The sequence below is a fragment of the Ischnura elegans genome, chromosome 12 (assembly GCF_921293095.1).
Source record: "Ischnura elegans chromosome 12, ioIscEleg1.1, whole genome shotgun sequence".
Classification (NCBI taxonomy): Eukaryota; Metazoa; Arthropoda; class Insecta; order Odonata; family Coenagrionidae; genus Ischnura; species Ischnura elegans.
Genome location: NC_060257.1, coordinates 41037778 through 41050220, shown reverse-complemented (window position 1 = coordinate 41050220; position 12443 = coordinate 41037778). Strand labels below are relative to the sequence as shown.

Here is a 12443-nt window from a genome sequence, read left to right as displayed (position 1 = left end):
CTGGTAACCAATTGTTGATGCTAAGAGATGTCGTGGTTACGAACTGTCCGTTTACGAGATGTCGGTCACGAAATAGCCGGTAACGTATTGATGTGATACCAATAAATGAGAGAGAGAATCACTCCATCTCGCGGCCAAGCCCTAGCGCATGGCCCATTCCACTTACAGACAACAGTGCTTAATTTTTTCTTTATTTCTGGAAGGACTGGGGACCCTGTCTTAAATATGTCCCATTCTGAGTCCTATATACTATGACCGAAGCCGTCATTTTGAATGTTAGCCTAGTCATTCTCAAAGTCACAATACCTACATTTTCCTTAGAAACGCCACAATTTTTTCTGAATGTTAATTATACTTGAAAATTTATATTATGCATAAAAATCAATCATTACGATCCAATGGGAAAGCAACTTTATTTTTTTATTTACCCCAATAACCCCCGAAAACAGCACAGTGAGGCCTGTACATCGGGAGTGTTAACAATCAACAACAGACGATCACACACATCCATGTCATGATAGCGAAACTTATCCAGGCGGAACTCGAACCCACGACCTTCGGTATGGTAAGCGAGGACTTATGCCCGCCGCCACCGAGGCCGACCGTATGACATTTAATGCTCAATAAAAACATTTTTAACACAAAAATAAATTATGGCAAGATAAAAATTTATGATCCAAACTGAAGCTAAGGATAACTATAAATAATACTTTCGACTGACAATATTATTTAAATATCCTAAACTACAAAAAAGTACACAACGTAGTACTCGTGAAAATGAAATGCCTTGATTCTACTACGTAGCCTACCAGCTCCGGTCCTTCTATTGTTACAGCAATATTCATACACATTTTCCATTAATTGATGCAAGGAACCGTGGCATGGTCCAGTAGCCGGATTCTCTCACAGAGCCATTGACAGGACGCTAAACGTGACATGTTACGAAGTCGAAGGGAGGGGGAAGGCGGATGGCTTGCGGGCCGCCGCCATATTCCGCCCCCTCCACGGGGTGTGCCCTGCAGAGTCCACGCGAAGGACCTTCGCCCCCACCACCCCATATTCTTCCGGCACCACGCCCTACGGTCATCCGCAACACAACGCATTCAACCCCACCCACACCACCCCACCCCGCCCGCCACCCTAACAGGGGGCGCAAGGTATTTAAGGTCCGCTGCAACCACCGACAAGACATCACTGAGCAGCAGCAACTCAGCAGACGGAACCAATTCCGAGGATTACTCAAGAAACCAACCCAACATGAACGCTTTGGTAAGGATTTCTCCATCTCTTAAGGCGTTTTCATTTATCAGGGGATCGTGGTATATCTCAGTGGGTTGAGCGATGGGCTGCTGATCGAATGGTCCCGGGTTCAATCCCTGGGTGGATCCTCTCGTAAACATTGGAGAGCAAGCGATCAAACCTACTACGCTCCGGATGTCAAGTAATAGGATTATTATTATTCGCGGAATCGCTCTTCATAATGGCAACGATCAAAGTCGATCTATAGCTCATAATTTATAATTACTCAAGAAACCAACACAACATGAACGCTTTGGTAAGGATTTCTCCATCTGTTTAAGGGGTTCTTATATATCAGGGGCCGTGTTCTATCTATAGGATTGGCTGCTGATCGAACGATCCTGGGTTCAAACCCTGGATAAAGCCTCTTGTAAACAATCTAACAATCAAACTAGAGAGAGCGATCAACCCTGTTATGCTCGAGAAATCAAATATCAGGATTATTATACCGACCTCGGAGGCGGCGGGGTAAAGTCCCCGACTGCCCAACTGTCGCGGGTTCGAGTCCCACCTGGGTAGGTTGTCTCCATCCAGGGCACGGTTGTTTATGATAATCGTTGGTACATGTTATTTACTCCTAAATAAATAAATAATTATTCGCGGAATTGCTCTTAATAATAAAAACGCTCAAGATCGATCCATAGATAACAATTTAGGATTATTCAAGAAACTAATCCAACATGAACGTTTTGGTAAGGCTTTCTCCATCTGTTTATTCAAAGGGATTTATATTTATCGGGGGGTCGTAGGATAGCTCGCTGAGCAGAGCACTTGGGTGCTCACCGAACAGTCCCGGGTCCAAACCCCCGAGGTTTTTTTTTGGGGGGCGTCCGACAACTTCGACCGAGAGCTGAACCCAAGACCCTTCGAGTCCTCGGTGGCTTCCGATCTCATTCGTGAAAAAGTTGCGTGACTCTTTCAATATGTTCGAAGTAGTTTTTACGGAAACACTACCTTTTCCTTTTCATTACGTTTAGTTAATCGATTAAATCTGTCCTCCACTTCCACGAGTTGATTATTACTTAAGTATTCTACCAATTAAAGTAGGTTTTCTCTGAGTATTTAAGAAGTATTCTGTCATTCTCCACTCCCTTCATGGACTTTCCTCTTCAATTCACAAGGCCTACGCCCTTCATACGACCTAAATATCCTATTATTTTCCTTCCTCTCCCTCGTTTACCCAACATTCTACCCTATAACACTGCTTTCAACAGCCTCTCCCTGCAAATTACTCGCTCCATCCATACCTTCTGTATCCTCCGCATCTAATGTAGAAGCTGCCTCTCGTCACCCACCGTGCCCAGCACTTCGTCGTTTTTTCTCCTCTACGTCCACTTTACCTTCTTCATTCTTCTCCAGGCCTTGAAGCGTCCACGTTTCCGCACCGTAAAGCGCTGCACTCCAGATCAGACTCATCACTAATCTTTCCTTTCAACTTTTACTGAACGATCTTGTCATAAACTGCTTCCTGTTCATGAACGCCTCCTTTGCTAGCGCAATTCCCTCCTCGATTTCGCTACTATTACATCCATTTTCTTCTAATGTGCTGCCCGAATAGTTGAATTCCACGAGTTCATGCAGAATAATTATTAGGAGTAGCAAGGTGTATTTTCACAGGGGTACAAAAGCAAAACACTGCTTCCTTCCCTTTCGGGCTCCTAAAATAGCGCAATTCTCTTCCTGATACTCCTATTATTTTATCCGTTTTCCTCCAACCTGCCGACCAAATAGTTCCACGAGTTGAGGTAGAGGAATTATTAGGAGTAGCAACGTCAAGTTTTACAAAGTTGCAAAACTAAAATACTGCTTCCTTTCCAACAGGCTCCTTTGACAGTCCTCCTCTTGGCTTCGGCCGTCCTTGCCAAGCCTGCTGGTCTTCACGGAGTGCTGCCATACGCCTACGGCGCCCACCATGGCGCAGTGGCCTATGCTGCCCATGCCGTCGCACCAGTAGCCGTCGCCGCCGCCCCAGTAGTGACCAAGGTCGCTGCCGTCGCCCCTGTCACCTACACCGCCCAGGTTTCCGTTCCCGTCACCAAGCAGGTGCACTACGCCCCAACCCCCGTCGTCACTGGGTGAGTATTAACGACTAAAGGAAAACATCCTCTTCTTCTAAAGACCGTTTTACACGGGGCACGTAATTTCACAATCTGATGTGTATATATGAAAGCGCCGTATAAGTTGAAATGAGAAAATACAAGACGTGTGAATACAATTCGTGTGAATTTCAAAATGAGACTTCCGTTTTATCCAAATCATAGCAATTTTCCCAAATAAATCACTGGAATACATATTACGGCGCACTAAGCAATGTGGACAAGATTGATTAATACGATATTAATGGGTTTTTACTTCACCACTGACAAGCAAAAGATTTGCTTTGCCTCACCTTTCCAATTTTCAGTTGATAATAGTAAGACAAGAAAGCAAGTGAAATACGTAAGCAAGACATGATACTTGACTTCATAATTGAGGTTTCTTTCTCATTTATTCCAAACCAGGAAAGGTATTCATCAAGATTTCATACTGTTTAATAGATGGACTTATTCATGGTTTAGAGTGCTGCTCATAAATGTGCTGATCATAATCAACATGCTAGATGTTGATGTCAAAGTCGTTCATCATAGTGATATAAGTATGTAGATATAGGCTCAACTGTTTAGATGTGGTGAAGTACATACGGTATGGAATAGGTGACTTCAATTCAATACGGGATTTTGAACAGATTTTCTCTTGTTTCTCTTGCAGATATTCCTCCACCATCGTGAAGCCCGCTCTTGGAGACCTCCCCTCCCCCCTCGGAATCAACTCCGTGGCTGATGCTGCTGCCCATGAGGCCGCCACCTCCGGCTCTTATGTCTCCAAGACCGACATCCTTGCCCCCGGCAGGGCTGTTGCTTCCGTCACCCCCCAGGTCACCCAGGTAAATGAGCACTGCGATGTAACAATGAACAATCCCAAGCACTGACCACCTTGAATCACGAACTAAAAGTATCAATAATGAATTATCCAGATAAAATTAATACTTTCCAAAATTCACTATTATCAATATCATTGATAGACGATATTGAGATGCAAAATACCTAATGTCTCACCAGATCATGTTAAAAAGGAAATAACCAATTGAGAACAAATGCTTTCATCATGATCTCAGCCAAGAATTGTCAGTAGAAATGAGAATTATAAAGGAATTCTACAAAGAAGAGAATGTATAACAGAGCCAATTCAACCACAAAAGAATTAAAAGTTACGGTAATTTTAATGCCTGTGTTGCTTTCAACATATGTACATGAGAAAAAAATACCCAACTGGATTTTTCTCCAAACTAGTTAGTACCTCGAACTAAATCTCCACCTATCTTAACCAACTTCAAAACAAGTGATTTTAATGCCCGAGTATTTCAGTGACTTTAATGCCTGTTCCACTTTCACCCACAGGTCGTCCCTGAGGTCACCGTGAAGAAAGTCCCCGTTGACGTTCCCGTCCATGTCCCAACTCCCGTTGCCACCCCTGTTGCCACCCCCGTGGCCACCCCTGTCGCTGTCCCCGAACCAGTTGCCGTCGCCGCCCCCTACACCACCTACAGCGCATACGCCGTGGCCGCCCCACAGGTCGCCATCAAGACTGTCGTGCCTGAGGTTCACCTCAAGACTGTTGCGGCCCCTGCTGTTCTTGCCCACGGCTACCATGCTGGTTACACCGCTGGCTACTACGGAGCTGGACTCATCGCCCCTCAGGTTGCTGTCAAGGCCATCGAACCCATTGCCCTCGAAGCTAAGGCTTGGGCTAATGAATAAATTTTTTTAACACAACCGACCTCAACAGCAAGAATCAATCTTGTCGCACTTCAACAATGGAGCAATGGAAGCTAAGATCCACACAACTCATTTCAAGGAAATATTCACCAGCTTCAACTTTGAAATGAACCATTGCTTGCTCAGATTTCAAAGCAAAAATTTATAACTTTAATTTATGAAAAATAAATGCATAAACATTGAAAACTACCTTCTTTATTCTCTGTTGTTACCATCTTTTCCCTCATTACCATGTAAATTAGGTGATATCTATATGTCAGGCAGTAACTAACCCCTCAACGCTGTCATGCGTACCCAGTACACTTCCTGAACTTCTGTACCTAAATTTTTTTTATCCGTCAGACATTTCATTTTAAATTAAAACTAATTACTCTGCTTTTTGAAGAAATATTTTCTCTTTCCAATACAACATTCATAGCAATTTTAGGCCTCCAGGTTTTTTTTTTAAGTTTCGATGAAATTCCATTTTAAACCAGCGAGTAGACGAATTTGGTCTTAAAAGTAATCGCCTCTCTTCAACTGTACTATCTTAAAAACTGCTGCCTATTCTGCTTGTGAGATGTCAAAAAGGGTCAGCTACTTTAGCTTGAGACATGACATCTTCCTAACGAGCTTACTGCCTCCTCTGTCTCCTCCTTGTGTGTAATCACCTGGAGCCCCAAGTGTGTTTGGTCCACCTCATTAGTCCAAAGCAAAGGGGCCATGTGCTTCGCTCTGCATTTATTTTTTTCTTCTTTTGTGGACAGAACAATGAAGATAAGATTCCTTCCAAAAAGTCAGCGTATACCAGAACCCCTTCGAGATATTTTCTCATCTCTTGATGGAGCTTCGAAACCACACATTTCAGTCCACTAGAACCATTCATACTGTGTGGTGTTCTTTCATACAGTATGTTGAAATTCTTGTGGGTTGTACTTCCTGTGAGTAGTTATTTTTATTTATAATTGGGGATCGTACGAAATGGGAATAGTATTGAAAGGCAAAAAAGAGACTCCGAACTATGTTTGTGAGTTAGGTTATTATAAATTCATTGGTGAGGTGTATTCCACCTCACCTTCCCTAGCTGTTATTGTATTCGTACCTAATGGGAAGAAAATGGCATATCGAGTAGTGTATGAAGTTATTTATGAGACCATTGAATGCCCAAGTCCTAAATGTGTATGTTATTCACAGGAAAAACATGTATTAAAAAATTGGCCCATCATTTTGCATGCAGCTGGTTGAGGTAATATTTTTGAAATATGCAACTGCACACGGAGAGTTTGGACATGGCCATCACTCGTTAGACAATTTAGGACCATGACTCACAGAAAGATATTTCCTGAGGAGAATTTCTGCTGCTGGGAAGAAATCAAAGCCCCAAATGAGGTATGCAGTTTGTGCCAAGCATGGGAAAAGAAGAGACAGTGTGTATTGGTGTGAACAATGTGCAGTGGGCTTATGCTTGGATTGCTTCAAAGCATGTCACACCAAGCAGAATTACTAAGGTAAAGTCATTTGAATATTTTCATAACCACGTTTGAAACAACAGTGTGTGAGTACTTATATGAAATGATTCTGTACTAATAGAAAAAAGTGAAATTAATGGGTGAAGAAATGAATTTTTAAGTAGGTGAAATGGGTAATCCTATCGGAAATATTCAATCGATTATGAAATTTTGAACCCCAAATCACTAAAATACATCATGTAGTTGTATAAACAATACATGGAATGTTAGAGATCTTGCAGCTTCATTGAAACAAAATTTATATCTTTGAAAACAGAAAATTTATTCATTAGTTTACAGAACGAGATACGTAAAACAATAAATATTTATTCAAATCGCTTGAAAAATTATCATATAGTGGCGCATTGTATTGTGCACGTTTACAAAAATTTTCCACGATACTGATCGTATATTATGAAAGTTATAAATTATTGAATGATAGCGTGCCAAAAACACAAAGTCATTTAAATCTCATCAGGCCGCAGGGATGGGATTTAATTAAATGCCCGCCATGCTTGAGGGGCTAAGGCCTCAAGATCATGATATTATGACTCAGGGGCACAGCTAGGAATTAATGCTAGAGGGGGGGGGGGGTTTCAGGCTCTAAACACTGGGGTGTCTGAGGGTGTGGAATACCCACCAGGGTAAGCGGGAGGCGCGAAGGCCCTCCCCTAGGAAATTTTTCAGGTAAATTGTTCAAAATGGTTTTTTTTAGTTTTACGGCCTTCTGATATTTTATTAATACTTACACTATTCTATAAGTAATATTAATGAAATGGATTAAACTTAAAAATTTCTCTGTGCTCTGGGGGGGTTTTATCCTCCAAAACCCCCCCAGTGCCACTGTGCCACTGTTATGACATGCCAAGGAGGCCGTCAATACTCGGGCTATACAAAATAACATTGCACACCTAAGGAGTTATAAAAGAAATGTACGAATTTTCATCCATTATATTGTGATTGTTTCAAGAAATATATGAATATTGCACAGGAGCACTTGCAGATTCAACAGGCATTGGCAAGATATATAAAGGAGCTATGTCGATTTCATCTTGAAAGGAGAAGGATAAGAGATACATGTAATCCGTTTGCATATAAAGATGATATTTTCATTAAATATTTCCTCGCATCAAAAGAAGTAGTAACTTATCTTGTAAGTAGAGATAGCGGATTCACTTTGCATTCACTTAAACGACTTATAGTTTAATATAGTCATATTAGAGCTAAAATTACAGTTAAAACGTTAGTATATTTTTTCAATTTTCATCAGTTTAATAGTTTTTGTACCCTTGCAAAGGAGTAAAGGGAGTGAATATGCAAATACATGGCTACTAGTTCAAAAGTTAGAGAAGTTTAAGTTGAATTTATTGTAGAGTGTAGCACTCCCAACTGTAAAAACGCTTAAATGCTCCCCGAACCCCGGTCATGACCCCTCCCCCCCCCCCCAAATTTGATGCTGAATCCGCCCCTTGCCCCCACACTCCAATCTATCCCACTCCAGCAACTTCAAACCCTTGGAAATATATTAAATCACTATTTTCTCGTTTACGTCTCTTACTCGTCTTACCTCGTCCCGCGGACCAACTAGCAAACCAATGTTATAAAAAAAACTAATAGATCAAGTAATTTGATTAACCTTACATGTCATTATATGCGGCAAACATCTATGGAAGTTTCCTCATCTTGTCGGCTGGGTCAATCCAGCGATGTCATTACAGCACCGCGGCGATATGTGTTAGATAAGAGCGTGATACTTTCGTTGTTATTCTGTTCCATCTTCATATACTCTCAAGATCAAAAAATTGCAAGCCTTGACAGTGTTCCTGGTAATTACATCAACGTTTATAAACAAAATACACTTTAGAAATGTCTATCTCTGCGAGCGACCACTTTCATACGTTCCTCGTTTGAGATAAGTCGACAGTTTCGACCTATTGTATCGAATAAAGAAGCAAACTACTTTTAAAAATTTCTAACTATCGACAATTTTCAAGGAAAATTAATATTTTTCGATTCAAATGAATTACATAAAACATTACTTAGGAAGGTTTTTCGTAAAACTTTTTATAATCGTTTTCGCCCGTGATTTAGTGAAATCGTTAGTTTCGATACATCGACCTAGGGAACGGGGTTTTTGAAGTTCCTTTCAAGCCTTCCTAGTGCGGACGTACGCACTAATAAAAATTAGGGGTGTTCATATTGGACAAGTCTTATATGTTGACGATAGATATTTCCTGCTACTTCGTGCACATATTAATCGGTTTGCAAAAATGTCTGCAGCGCGGCGATAGGATGAGAGCGTTCAATTTTTCTCAATTAATATTTTAATAGTGACAAATAGCGAGGGAAAATTATCAATTTGATGCATCAAATCACGAATAATAAATTAGCAATGGAGTCTCTTTGGATCAAATAATCGCCAATACAAATTTTGGTAAACTGTCCTATTTATAGCAAATTCTGCTTGAAGTTTGGATCCCATCGCCCATCAGCAACGCAAATTTTGGACCACTCAATGCATGGTGGGTAACTACACACCTAGAAGCTGACTTTAAACTCTTCTATTGCAATATTCGTGAAGAACAAAACACTGAAAATATATTCAAAGAGTACGCGAATCAACAAAAATTCACTTGGGTATCACCAGATATCTAGGCGACATGAAAACCATTTTGCTTTTCATGAAAATAAGAATAACAGTACCTGAACTTATACGTATATTTAAATGTTAGTAAAGACAATAATATTGGAAGATCTGGATATTTTCGTTGGTTGGACGATAGTGAAAGAAATATCTCATCCCGGAACCCTAGATTTCCTCCTTCAGTTCCCTTACATGAAAAATTGACCAACATAGAGGAAGAGAGCTGACTATATAGGAGCAACATTGCATTCCCAACTCTTTCACCTATCAATTCTGCTCTTTTTGTTTGCCCTCTTTACCTTGCATTTACACTTAGCAGTATGTAGACTCCTCCTCAATTGTAGGTAATCCAGTTTTTTTAATATGGACTTAGAGGCGATGGCATAAATGTTTTATCATCATAGCCAGACCCTATAAATCAAAATTTTAAAGCAATATCAGCTACTAAAGAATCGAAGATGAAGGGAATATAGGCAGAGATAATTTGCCATTGTTAGGGTATTTAATCCGTCAATTTCTATCTTATTACCTCAATAAAATATTCATCATGTGTCCATCATTGGAGCGTTGGATGTAAAGTCAAGGGGTCTAACAAAGTCAAGGGTGGCCATTGGTGGGATGTTTATGGTAATGATTATTTCAATAAAAACGTTTTGAATGGTCTAAGCCTCCTATAAACATTTTTGTCTCATTTGAGAGCAAAAATGTGTGCCTTGAACGATTCTGCACAAATAACAGAGCCAAATTATTCACTGGATGACAAAGATGTAACTGATCTGGATCAGCTGAATTTTCTTATCACTAAGACCCACCATTGTTGACCCGAGCCGAGATTTCAGACTGGCTTCAAAAGTGAGCTCACTCAGCCTGCTCTAGTCAGACCCATCAGTTAACCAACCCCAGCCAAGTCAGTGAGTCCAGTCTCAGCTCAGTTGGTAAATGCAGTGATTTTAAATGATACAATGCACCAGAAATATGGTTTCATTTGACAAGCCTGCCAGGAATATTGTGCATCTAACCTATAATCAATTACAGCAGGTTCCTTATTTCACGGCAGGCTATCATGGTTGCCAAATATTTTACTTTGATGAGATGTAATTAGTTGGGTACTGTTAACTGTTAAATTAACACAGAGAGGAATGCCGTCAAACCATTTCATTTACATTGAGTCTAAATTTTTGGAGAACCCATACAGCAAAGAAGCAAAGTTTTTGGTCACAAATCTCAATAGGGTAGTTTCCTTCATCAAAGAAGATAGATAGATTAGTTTATGCGGTGGGGGATCAGCTCCCAGGGCACTTAGACCTATAGGTCCATTGTGCTAACCACCGATAATGGATCACCCATAGAGGCCAATGTCCTTAGCAAAGGATAAAAGGTCCCCAATGGGAAGATCTCTTACCTCCTTGGGCTCTATAAAAGGTGAGCCCAGGTGTCTATATCGAGTCCTCATGATTGCGGGACACTCGCATATTAGATGAGTTGTTGTTTCTTCTTCCATCTCACACCATCTACACCTATCTGAGTCTGTTATCCCCAGCAGGTGCATATGTCTCATTACGTGATAGTGACCCGTAAGCAGGCCTACTACCGTCCGCACTTGACTTCTGTTCATAAGAAGAAGTCTTCTCTCGAGTCTAGGAGAGATCTCTCCTATAAGGGTTTTTGCCTGACGTAAACCCGGTTCATCAAAGAAACCGAAAGGCATTGATTGCGATTTGTTACCCACAGTTACTGTATTCTTAATATACAAATTATTTCGATTTAGAAATACTGGTTTAGACGAATGGCAATGGTCCATTTTTATCCTCATTTGAAAAGGGCCAGATTGGCGCCCATGCGATGCCACTCCACGTGACGTCACAGGGACCTAGTTTCTATAGGAGAAGATAGGAGTTATACATCGTCTGAGATTACCAATGCATGCATGAGGCGCAGAGCTCAGGGAAACATGACTTAATAATCACCTATTAAAACTGGCTAAGGTCGGAAAGTTTTCTTCGTTTGATAAGGTATTAATAAACCTTTTTTAAGCCAAGCGCTACCAGACAGCAAGGTACTCAGCTACCCTCTAGGACCCTGCGTCCTATCAGCGCTCAGAGCCTCGATCAAGGTCACCTCACAAGGCGGGAGGGGGAACCAGAAATACGTCACACGGAGAGATTTCCTTACCCGTCGCATTTTCGCACGCTTGAAAATTTTCACTTTTCATTTAATCGCAAAAAATAGATATCGTCATTTAAAAATCTAAAAGCGTGAAATACGTACTCCAGGAGTAATAATCTTCCGATATAGGCAATAAAAAAATAATAGGAAACCACCCTATTGTACCAATGAAAGGCATTCCCAGTGGCGTAGCCAGGAACTTCGTTCAGGGGGTCCAAAACTAGTGGGGAAAATTTTAGAAAAACACGGTACTAAGTAGATTGTTTTAAACTAATAGGGTAGTTTCTTTCATCAAAGAAAAAGAAAGGCATTGATTGCGATTTGTTACTCACCATTAGTGTATTCATAATACATATACAAATTATTTGGTTTTAGAAAACCCAGTTTAGACGAATGGCAACGGTCAATTTTAACCGCATTTGAAAAAGGCCAGATTGGTGCCCATGCGATTCCACTCCACGTGACGTCACAGGGACCTAGTTTCTATACGAGTAGATAGGAGTGTTACATCTGAGATTACTAATGCATGCATGAGGCACAGAGCTCAGAGAAACATATCTTAATAATCACCTATTAAAACTGCCTATGGTCGGAAAGTTTCCTTTGTTTGATAAGGCATAAATAATCCTTATTTAAGCCAAGCGTTACCTGCTAGCAGCCTGCATTGCAGCGATGCACATATCCTCGCCCTAAGGTCACCTCACACGGCGGTAGCGAGAACCAGAATAATGTCACACGGGCTTTTCCCAGCATTCATACTTAGCCATCTTGTTTTCGCCCGCTTGAAAATTTTCACTTTTCATATAATCGCGAAAAATAGATATCATCATTTAAAAATCTAAAAGCATGAAATGCATACTCCAGGAGTGATAATTTTTGGATTCAGGCAATAAAAAAATAATAGGAAACCACCCTATTCTAACATTTTTCATCATCGAATAAACTTCATTTTTCAAAGAAATCTTTTGTAAATTCATCATTTTTCAATATGTACCTAAGTTTTCTTTTGTGATGCAAAGTAAGCGTGCTTTT

General features: G+C 40.7%; 1 protein-coding gene across 1 annotated transcript; it reads left to right on the top strand.

Moving 5' to 3' along the window:
- Nucleotides 1-936: 936 nt before the first annotated feature.
- Nucleotides 937-5303, top strand: LOC124168668 (calphotin-like). The gene is made up of 4 exons (XM_046546932.1): nt 937-1269; nt 3121-3374; nt 4048-4222; nt 4737-5303. Exons 1-4 carry the CDS (start codon nt 937-939, stop codon nt 5094-5096), a joined length of 1122 nt encoding a protein of 373 aa, XP_046402888.1. The 3' UTR covers nt 5097-5303.
- Nucleotides 5304-12443: the final 7140 nt, after the last annotated feature.